We start from the raw sequence: 17962 nt of genomic DNA, 5'->3' as shown, positions 1-17962 counted from the left end.
TGTGTTTTCCATTGGACTTCAAGCTCTTTGGAAACAGATGAGATGCGCTTGTCATCTCTGCACACCTCACAGCCTCTAGCCCAGCATCCTCCCCAAAACAATGACTAAACTGGTAATGGTAAAGCTTTAGCTAGTTATAGAAATTTAGGATAAATGAGTTGGAAGAGCCTATGGAAACCATTTAAACATTCCAACATTCTTTTTTTTTTTTTTTTTTTTTAATCGCTGCACCTGTGCTATATGAAAGTTCCCAGGCTAAGGGTCAAACGGAAGCTATAGCTGCCGGCCTACACCACAGCCACAGCCACACCAGATCTGAGCCGCCTCTGTGACCTACACTGCAGCTCACAGCAATGCCAGATCCTAACCCACTGAGCCAGGCCAGGGATCGAAACTATATCCTCACAGAGACAATGTCAGGTCCTTATCCCACTGAGCCAACATTCATTTTAGAAATGAGAAAATGAAGGACCAAAGGGTTTACCTGATGGCCCCAGAACACACATTGAGCAAGCTAAAGACCTACTTTAAAGTTTTATTATCCTAAACTGGATACCCACACCTTATCATCCTGCCACTACATGCATGAATACAAACCTAAGGGTACACATCTGACTTTCTACCTTACATCAAAGAAACCAGTGATAAACTATGAAAAGGGAAGAGATGACAGATATGAAAAACTGAAACATCCTGACCTCCCCATACTTCTTTCCTGCTCTGCTCTAAGAAGTGCATTCCATTTTCATCAGCTTGTTAGAATACATAGCTTTTAAGAAGGATATAGTCATCTTTCTTTTCGTAGTTGTTCTGTTCAATCTCTGCCCATTGTCAACCCCTTTTATTAAAAAAATAAATCCTGGGATCAAAAATATATTTTAACACTCTCATCTGGAAGCAAGATTTTTTAGGTTCTTTTTCGTAACTAAGTCCAATGTGCCCTAGCAGTCCTCCATTTACACACTTATCCAGGAGGGAGAAGAACACACCTGTAGTATCTATCCTGGTCCAGACGTGCTCAGAGAATGTTGCCTGAGTGAATAATAGAGTGAGAGTTTTTTTTTAATTTCCCAGCATATGGAGATTAGTCTACCTGGATGCCTCCTTACTTGCTTCATCTTTTTTTTTAATTTAATTTTATTTTTTTAATTAGTTCCCCAATACAATTTTTTTTCTCCTGTACAGCATGGTGACCCAGTTACACATAACAGGCACACATTCTATTTTCTCACATTATCATGCGCCATCACAATTGACTAGACATAGTTCCCAGTGCTACACAGCAGGATCTCATTGCTAATCCATTCCAAAGGCAATAGTTTGCATCCATTAACCCCAAGCTCCCAATCCACCCCACTCCCTCTTACTTGCTTCATCTTAAATTTTCACTTTTCTATCATCACTGAGAGATAACAGTACTGTTATCATTAGTACTGGTATCAAAAGTACCATTTCTGGCCAGTCTGGTTGTGGAGGAAATATTTGCACTATGCAATATGTTACACATAATAATTCTAGATCTTTGGAACCCATTTCTTTTCATTTCTGAGGATGAAACCAAAGCATGAAAGAGAGCGAGGCTGGTAGCATTGGATGTGCAACTAGGCAGTGAGCCTACCTAGATGTAAACCCTCAATTCATGTCTACTGAATCTGAACTCTAACACAAGATTCAGGATAATATACATCTCAGTATTGTATCCTTAATAATGAAATTACAACAGGAAAAAATGCATTTGTCTTTCAGTGAGTTCCACTCATGCCTACCCAAAGCTGGCTCCGTATCGACCAGCAGGACAGCTCCTCTCTCCCCCTTTGCTGCTCTCAGTCCTTTTGAATACCTGCTTCACCTGCATCGTGCAGGTCTGTGCATTTCTCTACGTGAAGCAGCAGCCCTGGTATTGTGAGGTCTACAGATACAGGTAAAGTTTGGTTTCTTGGTTTTCCCTTCTGAAGGTGGTACAATGAATACTCAGTGACCTTGTACAACTTGGTTTGAACGTATACTCTGAAATTCTCACTAACAAAGTTGACTCCATATTGCAAAACACCAGTGATGGGATAGAGCGCAGAACAGAGTCAATGGGTAGAGTCTGGAATGAGCCATGTGCAGTGGGTGGGGAAAGACTTTTGCATTGGTTATTGATGTATGGATGTAATAGCTGGTTGACTAAATGACTATATTCATTCCCTAGTGGTTTGGACATCATATAAACCAGGGGTCAGCAAACATTTCTTGTAGAGGGTCAGGTAGTAAATATTTTGGGCTTTGTGAGCTCTGTGGTCTCTGTTGCAACTACTTAACTCTGCTGTTAGAGTGAAAAAGCAACCAGAGACAACACATAAACAAGTCAATGTGACTGCATTCCAATAAAACTTTATTGACAAAACCTGGTGGTGGATCAGATTTGGCTTAAGGGCTACAGTTCACCAGCCTCTGATATAGAAGAAAGATTTGCTTAAATTAGTTTGTTTTTCAAATGAATGTTAAAATTAAAAAAGGGAGTTGATGGTGTCACTGTCCTGATTGAATTGAACTGTAGACTCAGGGCTATTCTCCTTACTTCCTAGGGCTTTAATTTCCTTAGCTATAAATTAAGGGCAAGATGACGTAAACTGCTCCTTAGATGTTCAGACTATTTTTCTGACAAAGCCTGCCTGATCTCTAAAAGGAAAGGCAGAAAGAGAGCTACTCTTTTTGAAGTAGGGTTGATACAAACTCCCCCTCACTCCACTGTGATCCTGAAAGCATCAGAGCCCCAGGAGCCACTGAAAGTTAGATTAAAATCTACAAAACAATGTCTAAGATTGTCATTTAGACCCCAAATTCAGCAATTCAGGAATTACTTAGAACATAGAAGTCATTTTTGTTTCAAAACCAGATTTTTCTCCAGATCGGAATACATGTATTCAGAGAAGTAGCCTTCTGATTGCATCTAGGCGACAACATGGTATAGCCAAAAGGCTGATGGCTGGGTAACCCTGTCTCTGTTAATAACCATGCCACACTCAGTAGGTTGGATTAGATACATTTGGGTGATAAAATCTGTAATTCAGGCTTTCTAGTCTATCTTTTGCCTTTGTGCAAGAAAGCTTCGTGACTGCTAACTGTTTCATTAATGTTTCATTATTCTGCAGACAGTAACTGATCATCTACTATATGTAAATCACATCCTAGGGAGCCAAGGATATTAAGACTTAAGTCTTGCATTTGAGCTCGCAATTGAAAAAAGAATTTCATCTATACAGTTATAATAGAAATAAAAAGTTTCAAGCTGCACAAGAAAGCTGATGGAAACTAGTTTATTTGTGGGTTAGATTATTGTCTAAAAACAAATATTGCAATCAGATCAACCAGGACTGGTAGAACCCATGTCTTAAATGGTTTTCTGAGCAAATATTGTGTGGCATTGCTGTGCTAGGTGCTAAGGATTTGTTGTATAAGTGAGTAAAACCAAAAAATTAAAATAGAACTGAAAGAAAAATTCCATGTTCAAGAAAATTCTCATCCCCAGGGCAAAAAGTAATTGCAAAACAATAAGCTGAAGGCAGCACTGGAGGGAAGAATGAAGGGCACTGGTTCTACTTGCCACCAAACATAAAGTCACTCTGGTGACTTAGAAGGAAGAGTGTGTCTGGACCCAGAGGCATGCAAAAGAACAGGGAATATTTTTCTACATTTAGAGTAAGAGGCGTGGGAGAACAGGAAAAGACCAGGCTGGAAAGGCTGATTGAGACTATGTATGAAGTTCTCCTGGGCTTGCCTGAGAGAGAGATTTGAACTTAATTTATTAGCAAAACAGAAACACAGACACTCATAATCAGGAGAATGTCTTGTTCAGATCCTCAGAGAGAGGCTTTGGTTGTGTGCGGAGAGTGGGTTAGAGCCGTCAGATTCGAACTCAGGACCCCAGTTAGGAGTCGTATATTAGTCCATGAAAAAAAAAAAAATACCACCCTCCCAACACACACACACACACACACACACACACACACACACACACAAACACACACACACACACACACACACACATGAGCTACTGTGCTCTGAATTGAAAGGAATGCCATTGAGAATTATCATCCAAGCCCATTCAAGACAGTTCATTTGTTCTAAATGAAATCCTGGACAAAGAACAATCTTGACTTCTTCCTCTTCATTTTATTTCTGCTTTGTCATTTCAAGAGGTGAATAAAAATATGTCCTGGTAGTTACTGGCTGAAACAGCTTGAAAGATGAGGTCCCCTGGTCATGATTAACTAATTTTTTTTTTACCAGCTGGATAAAGTAGAGTAAAAAGTTCCATAAATGCTGGTGATTCTTTTGTAGTGAATGCTTCCTGGACAACCACAGTAATTTTTCAACGAATGAGAGTTTGGAAAGAAACTGGACCGGAAGTGCCACTCTGATTCCTGGCTCAGTTTTGAGCTTTGAGAGTACCACGCTGTGGCCCATCACCACCATCAACTGTATCACAGCAGCATTTATCTTTTCTAAGGGAAAGCCATTTCGAAAACCCATCTACACAAACTGTAAGTATGAAGTTTAATTTTTATTCTCGAATTTTTTTTCTCCTCTCCTACCATTTCTGGAGTTGCAACTCACTGGCGAAGTGATTGCCTGAGAAGAAAATAGTTGCATTCGTCTAAAACCTAGTACTGAACGACAATTATCAGAGGTGGTAAAGCCCATGGGCAGAAACCTGCTTATGTGCAGGGAAGCATGTGTGATACTGAAAGGTCACCTGAGTCCCGTCCTGATTTGAGTCATCAAGAATTATTTTAAGGGACTTCCCATCGTGGCACGGTGTTTAATGAATCCGACTAGGAACCATGAGGTTGTGGGTTCGATCCTTGGCCTTGCTCAGTGGGTTAAGGATCTGACACTGCCGTGAGCTGTGGTGTAGGCTGCAGATATGGCTTGGATACTGCTTTGCTGTGGCTCTGGTGTAGGCCGGCGGCTACAGCTCTGATTCAACCCCTAGCCTGGGAACCTCCATATGCTGTGGGAGCGGCCCTAGAAAAGGCAAAAAGACAAAAGAAAAAAAAAAGAATTATTTTAAACACAGAAGTGTGTCAACATGATTTGTAAAAGATTTTCTAAGCAATTCAAATACAACCTGACCTCTTAGTAGCTCTATAACTTTAGGCTGCTGTAATCATTCTGTGCATTTTTTGATCCTCGGTGATGATGACATACTTTTATGTTATTAGCCTTTCTTCTTCTCTGAATTACCTACATTTTCTAAATCTTTTTTTTTTTTTTTCTGTTAGGTGGCTGTTATATTTCTCATTTATTTGTATGAGCTGTTTATTCCTTTGTGATTTTTTCCATTATGTTTATACACAGAGTTTTTTCTCAGTACATAATTGGACAGATTATCACACAGTTTGTTTTTTATTTTAATGTTTTTAAAATCTAATGCTAATTTTGGTGTATAGTTTAAGGCAGAGATCAAAGTAGTTTATCCAACTAGTCACTAGCTTTCCCAGCAGATTTTTATTAATCATTTGGTCATTTATTAAACTGAATATAGTGCCATCTTTATCATACCTACATATGTGTTTGTTTATAGTCTTCTGATATATATAATTTATATAAACTTTATATTATTTTTATGTTATATACTTATGTACTAATTTGTATGTAATTAGTTTGTTCCTAGACTATCTTTTCTGTTTCCATTGCTATGCCAGCCTATTAATCTACAACTATACTTTAAAAATTACAGTTTTATAAGTTTTGATAAGTAATAAGGTTGGTATCATCATTACTCTCCATTTTTCAAAAATTTCTTACTTTTCTTTCTTGTTCATTCTTCCATATACTCTACAGGGTAAATTGCTAAGCTTTTAAAAAATTACCTTTGGGATCCAGACACTAGGGAAAATACAAAATTTAATATTCACATTTAATAAAATGTCATATATCTCCATTTATTCATAACTCTTTTATATTTTTAGTAAATATTTGTAGTTTTCTCCATTATAGATCCTACATATCTATTTAAAAATCTAATTCTATGTATTTTGTATTTTTGTTTATATCGTGATTGACTTTTTCCCATTATATTTTTAATTTCTAATCACAAATACATGTGAAAGATATAGTGTTGTTTATAGCATTTATTTTCCATTCAAAACCCTTTCTGAACTTTGCTGTCAATCCTTGATTTGGGGGTGTTCTAGGAAGATAATTATTATCATCTGCAATTAATAATGTTCCTCCTTCCTTTCCAATAGCCAAAATGCTTATTTATATTTTCCGTTTTGATGTACTGTCCAGAATTTCCAGGACAGTGTTAAGTAATAGTGGAAACTGCTGACAGTTCCACTCATTCGCAAAAATCTAGTAGTTTTCACTTTTAAATACAAGTTTGAATATTGGTTCAAGGTAGTTCACATCATATAAACAAAATACTCTTACATTTCCAGTAAATTAAGAGTATGTTTTCAAACCAAGAATGGGAGAGATACTCCATCAAACGTCTTCTCGTCACCTGCGGAGATAATGATACTTGTTTTCTATTTTGACCTATTGCTAGAAAGTGCTACATTAGTAAACATATTATTAAATCACCTTCATATTCTTGAGCAAACTTACTTATTTTGGTGGATGACACTTTTACTAAATTGAATTTTATTGTTTTTAGTATCTGCATTTTATATGGAGTTAGTTTGAAGTTTTTTGTCTAGTGTTTTATTAGGTTTGTGTATTAGACTTGAGAATTCAGACTTTTTCTTCCTTTGAAAAATATTTTATAGATAGAAATTGTCTATTCCTCGCCTATTTGCAAGAACCCAGTAAAGTCATATGATTCCAAATCTTTTCTGTGAAAGAAATGATTTTTTGAGGATTGGTTTAAGTTATCCTCTTTTTAAACTGTTTTTGAAGATAAAAAATTTTGCTCAGATAATTCCATTTCATTGAGATTATTACATCTTAGCCTAGGGTTTTGTATGATATTTTCTTATCATTTTTAATGCATTCTACAATTCTTTTAATATCTTCTCATCTTAATTATGTTTATGTATGTTTTGTACATTTATTTTTACCAGAAGTGTATTTTTACTGCCTTTCTTTAAACAACCAGCTGTCTGATTTAATAATCCTAAATGCTTTCTTTTATCTAATCTGTTCATTTTTGCTTTTCCTATTTTTGCTTTTTAGGGCTGCGCCCATGGCATATGGAAGTTCCCAGGCTGGGTGTCGTATCAGAGCTACAGCTGCCGACCTGTGCCACAGCCACAGGAACACAGGATCTAAGTGGTATCTGCAACCTACACCACAGCTCATGGCAATACTGGATCCTCAACCACCTGAGCGGACCAGGAATTGAACTCACATCCTCATGGATACTAGTCAGATTCATTTCTACTAAGCCATGATGGGAACTCCTGAAAATTTTTTCAATGTTTTATTTGATTTTATAACCAATGCATTTTCTTTTATTCTTATCAAATTAGGAAAGCATTTAAGTCCAATAACTATAGTTTGGGTTACATTCTTTATATTTTCATATGTCTCAAATTATGACTTAATTTCCTCTTTGACCCAGTAGTTTCAAGAATAGTGATTTTTAATTTTCAAGTGGGAAAGTATTTTGTTTTCATTTTTCTACTGCTCTTTTTCTCAATAGCTTACAAATGACCTTTGATTTCCTTTTTTGACCCAAAGTTCTTTAGAATTTTATTTTTAATTTTTATGTGAGGGGATTTTTCATTTAAATCTGGTTAATAATTTATACTTTCATTGTCATGATCAGAAAAAATCTAGCTTGTAATATTTCTGCTTTGGAGACTTTACCCCAGTTTTGTACATCAGGTGTAATAAACTCCAATTTCTAACTTTTTTTAAAAGTCATAGATATTAGAGAAGTAAGATAAAATCCAGTTTTAGCAATTATATTATTCATATTTTCTCTGTTTTCATCCCCTTTCAACTTTTTTTGTATAACCATTTAGTAAAAGGTTTTGAGAACTTGCTAAGATCTTGTTTTAATTATAGTTTTTACAGAATTTTTCTTTCTTTCTTTTTTTTTTTTTTTTTTTTTGTCTTTTGTCTTTTTAGGGCCATACCTGCAGCATATGGAGATTCCTAGGCTAGGAGTCTAATCGGAGCTGTAGCCACTGGCTTACGCCAGAGCCACAGCAACTCGGGATCCGAGCCACATATGCGACCTACACCACAGCTCATGGCAACACTGGATCCTTAACTCATGAGCGGAGCCAGGGATCAAACCCGAGTCCTCATGGATCCTAGTCAGATTCGTTACCACTGAGCCACAACAGGAACTCCGTAACTGATACTTTTAAATGAAAAAATTTTATAAATATATTCTGATAAACATAATCTTATAATAAATCATATACTCTCAAGGTTACAAGTCACAAGTCCTTAGAACTACTATTAAAATATACAAGCAATTTTATTTTGATGTAACAGAAGAGTCTTTACCCTTCTTAATAGCCTTTGACAGATCAACGTTATGATGAGATATAGAAAAAGTACAGATTTAATTTTTGTGGAACCAGGTGTGAATAGTCACTAACCCTCTTCTTATCTGAAAATCTGTAATGGTTTGCCCAGGACTTGTCTTGGCAAATCACCTGTGCAAACAAAGCCCCATACTTTCAAGTTTACTCATCAATAGCAACTAAGCAAGAGGACAACATGCACTTGATTATGTTTTCCAAGTCAAGCTGAATTAAAGAACAGAGCCTTATCATTCTGTTTCCGCACTGTTCATTTGCGCACTGGCCTGGCCTGCTTTTCTGATCATTGGTCTGAGGACAGTGTGATGTGCACGGCACTCAGCCCAGTTCTAGTGAGTACCAGGCCGTCATCAAGGTGGACACTTGGGCCATCATCCTTTTTCCAGCATCTGGATCCTTGGGACTTGCAAACAATGAAGTAAATGAAAAACCCACCCAGCCATCTCCTGGGGTCTTTTAATCAAACCGCTTAGATGGCTCTATTTTAGGACAAGCAGCTCCCTCTTCTCCTCTCTCTACCTCACTCTCCTCTCAAGCAAGCCTGGGTTTTCTAATGGGAAGGGCTGCATCTAATTGTATATATAAAGTGAAGCATGGGTGGATATGAGGGTGGGTGTAGGAGGTGAGGGTGAAGATGGAGCTCTCATGACTTAAAATAGAGGGCCTACTGTAGAGCAACAGTTGCCTCCAGTTTCTAGTTGGTCCATTTCTAGAGCTGTATGGATGTGGGGGCCAGTAGGCCTCCAACACTGGAGTAAATGAGGTAGAGAGAATGTAAGAGAAAACCTACTTTGTTTATACATGTTGAGGATTGTAAGAATCATTTCTATCACAGCAACAATGATTAAATGCTGCTGTGTGGGACTGAAGGTGCTTTGTAGACCATGCATGTATAAGGCATGGTCTACAAAGCACCTGAAAGCTCTGATGGACACAGGAGTGGATGGGGTTGGGAGACAAAAACATGGATGTTGGCACAGTACATCCAGGAACGTTGAGCTCCCCAAAGTAAGCCAGTTTGGGAGTTGGAGAGAAGGAAGCCAGCAGATGTGCATGCTAGTTTCTCATGTCCTCTTTTAAGTCAGAGTCCCAGGGAAGCCCCCACAAAGTCCCTTTCAGGTGGGCATGGTCTAGTGGACACATAAACGAAGACCTTGAAAGCAGAGTATGATATACACCATATGAAATAAAACATGGTAAGGGAGGACTTGCAGGGGAGGGGGGATGGTCTTTAAAAGAAAGTGGGATTGCAATGGGGCTTTTAAAGAAAAACTGGGACTTGAGCAGTGAGCAAGTTTGTGAGCAAAGGCGCAGAAGCTGGAGAAGTTTGGGCCTCAGTGGAAGCAGCAGGTTCGGAGCTTAACTTTTCATGGCATGTAAAGAAGAGCAGCCAGAGATCAGTTTGGAAAGTCTAATTGGAACCAGCTTGTGGAAGATCTTGAATGTCAGTCATTCAAGACCTTCAAACTTTATTCCCTAGACAAGGAAAAAGAATGAGGTCCGGGCAAGAGAACTGACTATTTATCTGTTCATGCAAGAGTTCATATCACTAGGCCCTCAGTAATAAAGCATCAAGGCCTCTCTGGTGACCTTTTACATGGGCCGTCTCTGCAAGGGGTCCCAGCTGTAGGGGTTCCTCAGTGGGGGAAACTCCTGTGTGGCGTTTACTAGAATGCGTTTAATTAAGAGCTTTCTACACCCAGCCTTTCAAAGAAAGATGTTAAGATATCACCTTTGTCTTTCAAGCATTATAACATATTTAAAAGTATATGAGGATATATCACAGCATCTGAAGATGTATCCAGTGTTTGTCCAACAGAGATCATTGATTCTGCAACGTGTGCCAAATTATAGGAAACTTTCCTTTAGTATCTAAAAATAATGTTTGCTGTTTCTTCAGATATATTCTCATTTCTGCTGGTATCTGCCTTGGGCCTCACAGTTTTCATTCTGTTTTCGGATTTTCAAGACGTATACAGTGGAATGGAGGTACGTGGTATCTGTGACTCCCAGGTGCAGTGGCACTGTATTCACATTGCAATTACAACTCAATTCTTCCTATACTCTTTCTGGCCACTGAATACTGACTGGGAGGCTATTGCCCTTTACTAGAAGAGCAAATAACATGCAGATCTCACACATGCTAGCCTTGGAGTGTTTTCATATTATTAGTCTCATCGGCTTAGTTCATTTATTCTGTTCATACCTGGAATACCATGTTTGAGTACTTCATCGCTCATGCTATACTAATACAATGAAATGAATGCATTCATGCAATCATGAATCCTTCGAGTTTAACTTTTTCATCATGGAGTAGAGATCCTTTATAATATAGTTGTGAAGAGTAAGAAAAAGTTGACTCGTAGGCCAATCGTGTTCTGTCTGTAAGACATTGGCTATAGGGAGCTTTAGTTCAGCAGTTATCATTTGATACAGGGTGCAAGGATCAAAATGAAATGTATTAAGAAGCTATTGAGATTTTCCCGTCATGACTCGATGAATCTGACGAGTATCCATGAGGACACAGGTTCAATTCCTGACCTTGCCTAGTGGGTTAAGGATCTGGCGATCGGGCATTGCCATGAGTTGTGGTGTAGATTGCAGACAAGGCTCAGATCTGGTGTTGCTGTGGCTGTGGTGTAGGCCAGCAGCTGTGCTCCTATTCTACTCCTAGCCTGGGAACTTCCACATGCTGCAAGTGCAGCCCTAAAAAAGCCAAAAAAAAAAAAAAAAAAAGAAGAAGAAGCTATTGAGCCCATTTTTGGACCCAGCATTGTGGGAGAAATAAAAGCTAAAGATCACCTCTGGCCTTCCACCTATAGTTTTGTTTCAAAGATGAGCCATATCCGAGTGAAATGATGGCATGGCCATTCATGCTTGAAGAGAATGGAAAATTGAAGTGGGAAAAACATAGAAAGGAGGGCTCTTCCTTGGGCCTGTGGCTACCACGGGAGGCTTCATGCAGGTGATGCTACTTGGTCTAGGTCCAGAAGGATAGGCTGGATTTTGCCAAGTAGGAGGTAGAGATAGTCCCAACCAGGGGAACAGCCCCAGCATGAGCAGAGAGGGCTGAATGAATCTCTTTTGTCTTGGAAATGCAAAAGAATGTAGGGTAGCAGAGATAAAAATCAAAGCAGGTCTTGTTTCACAGAACTCCTGGAAGGATGGCTAAGACCAAGGCAGCAGGCTGTGGAATGTGAGGAAGGCATGGATGGATAAAAGCAGCCAGCCATGTTTGGACTGTATGCCAAGAGCAATGGGTGTCACTGAAGATATTAGAGCAGGTTTTTCAGCAGGGCGCTTGAGATAGATTAATTAGATGACAGCAGGAAGAGTGCAGGTGAGGGCAGAGAGGCTGTGGAGAGAGAAGCAGTTAGGAAGCAAAAAGCTAGACCATTCAGTCATTTAGAAAACGCTCCGCTCCTGGCTGTGCTTGGCCCTAAGGCTACAGAGATGAGTAAAATGTGGTCACTGCTCTCATGTACCTTGAAAGCCAGGAGGGAAGAGCATCACAGAAGCAGGGAATTCCAAACTAGTGTGTGACGAGTGCCTTCCAGGCCAAGGGGTGGAGAAGAGACCTCCCAGATTAAGGTGATGGCAGGAGTGAGGGAAAGGGCCAGGTTCTCTGCCACGATCCAACTCAGGGCCATATCTCATAGCCTTCTCCAGACAACCCTTTTACCCAGACTGCCTGTTTCACAGCCCTGAGAAAGGATGTCCCCACTTAAGGGAAAAAATAGAAAAGTGTAACTTTGGAATAACCCCTATCAGAATAGAGATGAGAATCAGTGGTGAGCATTTGGACACTGCTGAAAGCCTGTGATTTTACTCCCCACCTTGTGCATAGTCATGCTACACGTTCTGAACCCTTTAGGGTGAGAAAGGGAGCTGCATGATTATTCTTTTATCATGGATGCAGCCACAGGAAGTTGTAGCTGTCCCATCTACTACGTGTATTTGGTGGTCAAGGTGTACCTTTTAATCCTTAAAAGGAGATGGGTTGAGTGGGTTCAACTTTCATCAAGCCATTAGACTTAGAGCTAGGAATATTTGTTCAAAAAAATTTTCCCCTGGTTTCCCTCGGTCTCCCTTTTGTTTCTTTTGCTCATATGTCAATTTCACGGAAAAAAATGTCTCTTTTACTCATATGTCGATTTCATGGAAAAAATGAACTCCAAGGAGATTTTGCTTTGGGAGAATTAGAAGTAATAACATCATTAGATGGATGATTGAATCTTCCTTGTATTTGAGACACTTTCCAAAGTTCACTGTCTCGTGTCTGCCACCCAGGTCACATTTTCTCTGCATCTATCATCAGGCAGTGGAGGGAGCAGAGGGCAAGAGGCAATCAGTTCTCTTTTGAATTCTGGCTCTGCCATTTTTTAATTGGTCTTGAGTCCATGGGCAAGGTACTGACCTTCTCAGCTATAAGGCAGAAAGAGTAACAAGCCCAGAGAGTTGTTACAAATATATACATTAAATAAGATAATATTGTGATTTCTTTCCAAGTGTAAGGTATGCAAAGTATAAAGGCAGTGCTTCTTTTGTCAACAGTTCATCCCAACCAAAACATCATGGAGGGTTTCAGTTTTGGTGGCAGCCTTCACCCACTTCTGTGTGGCCTTCTTTGCAGAGGTAAAAGAATTTCTGTATGGCTCTTAACTATTTTTCCGGGGAGATAAATCAAGGGCTGACTCTCAACAGATGCTCATGTTTTAGAGCAACCCCTTTTGTCCCTCAAAGTGATAGTTATTAAAGTTTTGTTAAAACTGTACAGGTTCTCTTTGAAAGAAAAGAGAATGATTTAAAATTCCTCGAAGGAGTTCCCGTCGTGGCTCAGTGGTTAACGAACCTAACTGGGAACCATGAGGTTGCGGTTTGATCCCTGGCTTTGCTCAGTGGGTTAAAGATCCGCCGTTGCCATGAGCTGTGGTGTAGGTCACAGATGCGGCTCGGATCTGGAGTTGCTGTGGCTGTGGTGTAGGCTGGCAGCTATAGCTCCGATTAGACCCCTAGCCTGGGAACCTCCGTATGCCGCGAATGCGTCCCTAGAAAAAGACAAAAAAAGAAAAAAAAATTCTTCAAAGACTGCATAGAAATGCCCTCAGTACCTGTAGTGTAGAAAGCAGAGCTTCAAATTAACTCTCGCTTTGTCTCACATGAAGGCATTGTGTTGTACTTTCTTAGTATTCCCAATAATCTGGTAGAGAATAGACCAGATGACCTTCCAGCTCTAAAATTCAATGAGACCTTTTAGAGTGAAGAACTGTCTTCAGAAGAGCTTCCTTAATTAAGAGAGAAGGGAAGCCATTGCTCATTCTAGTCAATTATCCTTGAAGGCCTTCCCCTATAGCATTTCTCTTCTACTCAGTGTCACCAAATGACTTTACCTACTCAGTGAAAGACTCAGGTATTATTTTTTTAAGGAACAGTTTTTTAAAAAAGATTCATATACTGAAGTTCCTTGGGAAAAGGATCTATCAAATTAATTAAAAATACATATATATATATATATGCAAATATCCATTTGTATACACTGTGTCAAATTTCTCATACTCTAAGGAATTCCATTTTTGAGACTATATATTTTTTTAAATAGCCCAAAAACAGTGGAAAAAAATTACACTTTTGAAGAATTTTCTTCACATTATTATCTACATTGGTAAAATATTAGACCTGACAAGTGTTCAAAAGTAGAGATACTGTTTATATAGTGATACAGCAATATGGAGAAATGTTACGAGCTCCTGTGGTGGTTCAGCAGGTTGGGAACCTGACATGGTGTCTGTGAGGATATGGGTTTGATCCTTGGCTTCACTCAGGGGGTTAAGAATCTGGCTTTGCCACATCCTGTGGCATAGGTCACAGACGCAGCTCAGATCCGGTGTTGCTGTGACTGGTGTAGACCGCCAGCTGCAGCTCCAGTTTGATCCCTAGCTCAGGGAACTTCCATATGCTGCAAGTGCAGCCATTAATAAAAAAAAAAAAAAAAAAAAGAAGAAGAAGAAATGTTATAAAATCATTAAAAATGATTTATTGAGGAGTTCCCTCGTGATTTAGCAGGTTAAGGATCTGGAATTGTCACTGCTGTGGCACAAGTTCCATCCCTGGCCTGAGAACTTCCACATGCCAGGGTGCAGCCAAAACAAACAAACAAACAAAAAAATAATAATTATGGAAAAGACGGTAGCTACAAATTGTATATGACAGAGAAACTAGTATAAACAAAAGTAGAATGCAAGATTTAACCAATCCTGTTATTACAAATGCATAAAAATTGCATGTGCTTGTGGACAGAGCAAAAAAGAGGACACCCAAAATGGAAAGTAAAACCCATTTGATTTCAAGAATTCATTCATTCATTCATTCATTCAACAAACCATTATTTGATACTTTCTTCGTGGCATGTGGCAGTAATTTTTTTTTCTTTTCTTGACTTTAAGTACATGATTTTATTATCATTTCAGTCAGGCAGCAAAATAATTCTAAGTAAATTGCCAGCCAGGATTTAACCAGGAATTCTCTGGAAATGAAAGACTGCAAGCTTCCGGCAGATTTCTGTGAACATGGTACACACTTGTGTCTCAGGGGAAAGAACCTGGGGAGCTGCTAGGCTTCATGGGACAGCTCAGAGGAGAGTGGGCACAGAACGCCAGTAATAAGCACATTTGGAGGAAGGCCTGGGAAACAGGCAGTGGAGGAGAGCAAGCTGACTGCAAGGAGAAGTGGATGATGGTTTGTTTTTTCCACCCGATTTTTCCAGGATGCCATCCTTCAAAATCGAAAGCTCTGGCTATGGATCAAGAAAGAGCTTGGAATCTATTCTAAAAGTTCATATAGGAACTGGCAAAAAAAACTGGCAGAAGACCCAACCTGGCCTCCCACAAACAGGACAGATTATTCAGGTGATGGCAAAAATGGGTTCTATATCAACCAAGGCTATGAAAGCTCTGAACAGATTCCAAGAGAAAAACTCGAATTGGGAGGCCAAACCACAGAACAACATTTTTGGACCAGATTGTAATCAGACTTGTTCTTACACTTACACTTGTTCTTAACAGCATCCCCCTTTTTCCCAGAAACTACTATAGAGAGGTACCGATAGTCTACCCTGATCTTTTCTTTCTCCATCTGAAGATTCCAAGTGTATTTCTCAGTGTATTGAGCCTTACAACAAAGGCCTTTAAACATGCCTGTTTTGACTGTATCCTCTGTCATTGAGGGAAAATATACATTTCCTTGATTATCACTTTTTTCTAACAAACCATATCCACAATGCATGGCATGATCCTGGTTAAGATGCATAACTTTTCATGGTAGTAAAATTAATAGTGTGGACATCAGCAGAAGAAAGAAAAATTGCAGGGGAGTTTGAAAGTTTCACCAACATATTTTTATTTTCATCTACAGAAATAAAAGAATTTGAAAAAAAAAAAAACTTCTCTTAATAAATTGTCAAAAGTTTACTTAACCATATACTCATTTGCAAAGAACCTTTATACGTATACCTTTTCCCAAGGTCGCAGAATTCTCCTTTTGCTTCTTTGTATGGTTTTAATAGAGAAACAAGAATCGAAATTTACTTTAGAAAATTCAGCTCTGAGTGTGGAAGTGAAGGATGATCGAAGTATCCATTAATTGCCTATAATCTTGGCTTGGGCACAGCTAACATCTAAGCAAATTCCACCAAAGTTGGCATCCCCCAAAGTATATTTTTTTGGGGGGCCAGTGAGCTAGAAGATCCAGAGTAGATCACAAAGGTAGTGAAATAAACTATTAAAATGTCCTTTTCACTCAAAGAAGCATGGCATCTTTGTTCTTTATTACTGACAGATGAAAGCCACAAGTTGGCCCAGACCCAGCATAGCTCTTCTTCTTTTTTTTTTTTTTGTCTTTTTGCCTTTTTCTAGGGCCGCTCCCGCGGCATATGGAGGTTCCCAAGCTAGGAGTCCAATCAGAGCTGTAGCCGCCGGCCTACGCCACAGCCACAGCAACGCAGGATCTGAGCCGCATCTGTGACCTACACCACAGCTCAGGCAACGCAGGATCCTTAACCCACTGAGCAAGGCCAGGGACCGAACCTGCAACCTCATGGTTCCTAGTCGGATTCGTTAACCACTGTGCCACGATGGGAACTCCAAAAGCATAGCTCATCTTAAAAAAAAAAAAAAAAAAAAAAAACACTCCTAGGCAAGGGTCTCATAGTGTTTGTATCTACAGCATGACAATTCCCAGGCTCCTAAACAACCTTAAGTTCCATTGCGACTTTTCATAATCAAATCTAAATCAATTATTAGATGTGAATTGATGACCACAAGAAAGGCAACCTCCTTTGCAAATATATTCTGCACATTATTACCTTTAATATATATTAACCTCCCTGTGACCTTGAGAGGATATTTATTTCAGGTGACCACTTTAAATTACCTACTAGGCTTTCCTTGTAACCATAAATCTAATTTTGCTAATTAAACAGATCTTTAATGGGTCATAGTCAATTAGGTAACCAATCCCATTCCATGAGTGCCAATTACATGCCTAATACTGTGATTGTGTGGATTCAATAAAGTCTTTACAATTCTGAAATCTTTACAATTGGAAAAAGGCTTTCAAAATTTCAGCAATTTGTTGCTTTACATAATATTATACACTTTGTTATAAAAATGAGCAGCATAAATGCAAATTCCTGTAAAGACAAATATTTACATTTTATTTGCTTTTTAACCTTTTCTTGGATGTGCAGCTTTTGGAGTGTGATCATTTTAAAATGTGTCTAATTCAGTGGGCACCAATAAAAGATCGAAAGATCAAAGAGATTTTTAGCTTATGATTAAGAAATATATGTCAACCTAAAAAATATGGCAGCTCAGTTTCCTTGAGTTGACATATCTGTGTTTCGTAATTTGACCTTTAGAATGAGAAGACTCAACTGATATACTATGACCTTTAGATAGCACGAAAAGATTTTAAAAAGTCTTTATTCAATAAATGTACAGCCTCCCTCACCCAGTTTTTTCAACAACCTATTAGGTATGTGATAGATGATGATCTTTATTTCACACATCTTTTTTTTGAAGAGAGGGAGGAGACATGATAAAGTGGGACTCTAGACTTTGGTAAAAATACACTCAGAGAAAGGTTTACTAGTCTTGGGGAAAATGTTTGCTAAAAGCATGATGAACATGGGCCACAGAGAGTTCCCGCTATGGGGCAGTGGGTTAAGAACCTGACTGCAGCAGCTTGGGTCACTACAGAGGCATAATGGGTTAAAAGATCTGGCTAGTTGCATCTGTGGCATAGGTCACAGCTGCATCTCAGATTCAGTTCCTGGCCTGGGAACTTCCATATGCTGTGGGTATAGCCACAAAATTTTTAAAAATTGGGGGGGGTAGAAAAAAAGAAAGGGAAGGGAGTAATCAGGGACCAGGAAGAAAGAAAGGGTCTCTGTTAACTATGATTGTAGCACATGA

General features: G+C 39.0%; 1 protein-coding gene across 3 annotated transcripts in view; it reads left to right on the top strand.

Annotated features, from left to right (window-relative positions):
- ATP13A5 (ATPase 13A5) overlaps positions 1-16405 on the top strand; it is a 113861-nt gene extending 97456 nt beyond the window's left edge. For all 3 annotated transcript variants that reach the window (XM_021070060.1, XM_021070061.1, XM_005670077.3), the window contains 5 exons: positions 1747-1921; positions 4327-4529; positions 10393-10481; positions 13047-13127; positions 15256-16405. In XM_021070060.1, the coding sequence (XP_020925719.1) occupies positions 1747-1921; positions 4327-4529; positions 10393-10481; positions 13047-13127; positions 15256-15516 (809 nt within the window). In that variant the 3' untranslated portion in view covers positions 15517-16405. The remainder of the gene's footprint in view (positions 1-1746; positions 1922-4326; positions 4530-10392; positions 10482-13046; positions 13128-15255) is intronic.

Source organism: Sus scrofa, chromosome 13 (genome assembly GCF_000003025.6).
Source record: "Sus scrofa isolate TJ Tabasco breed Duroc chromosome 13, Sscrofa11.1, whole genome shotgun sequence".
NCBI classification, from domain to species: Eukaryota; Metazoa; Chordata; class Mammalia; order Artiodactyla; family Suidae; genus Sus; species Sus scrofa.
The sequence above is the reverse complement of the archived record's forward strand: the minus strand, read 5'-3'. Positions and strand labels throughout refer to the sequence as shown.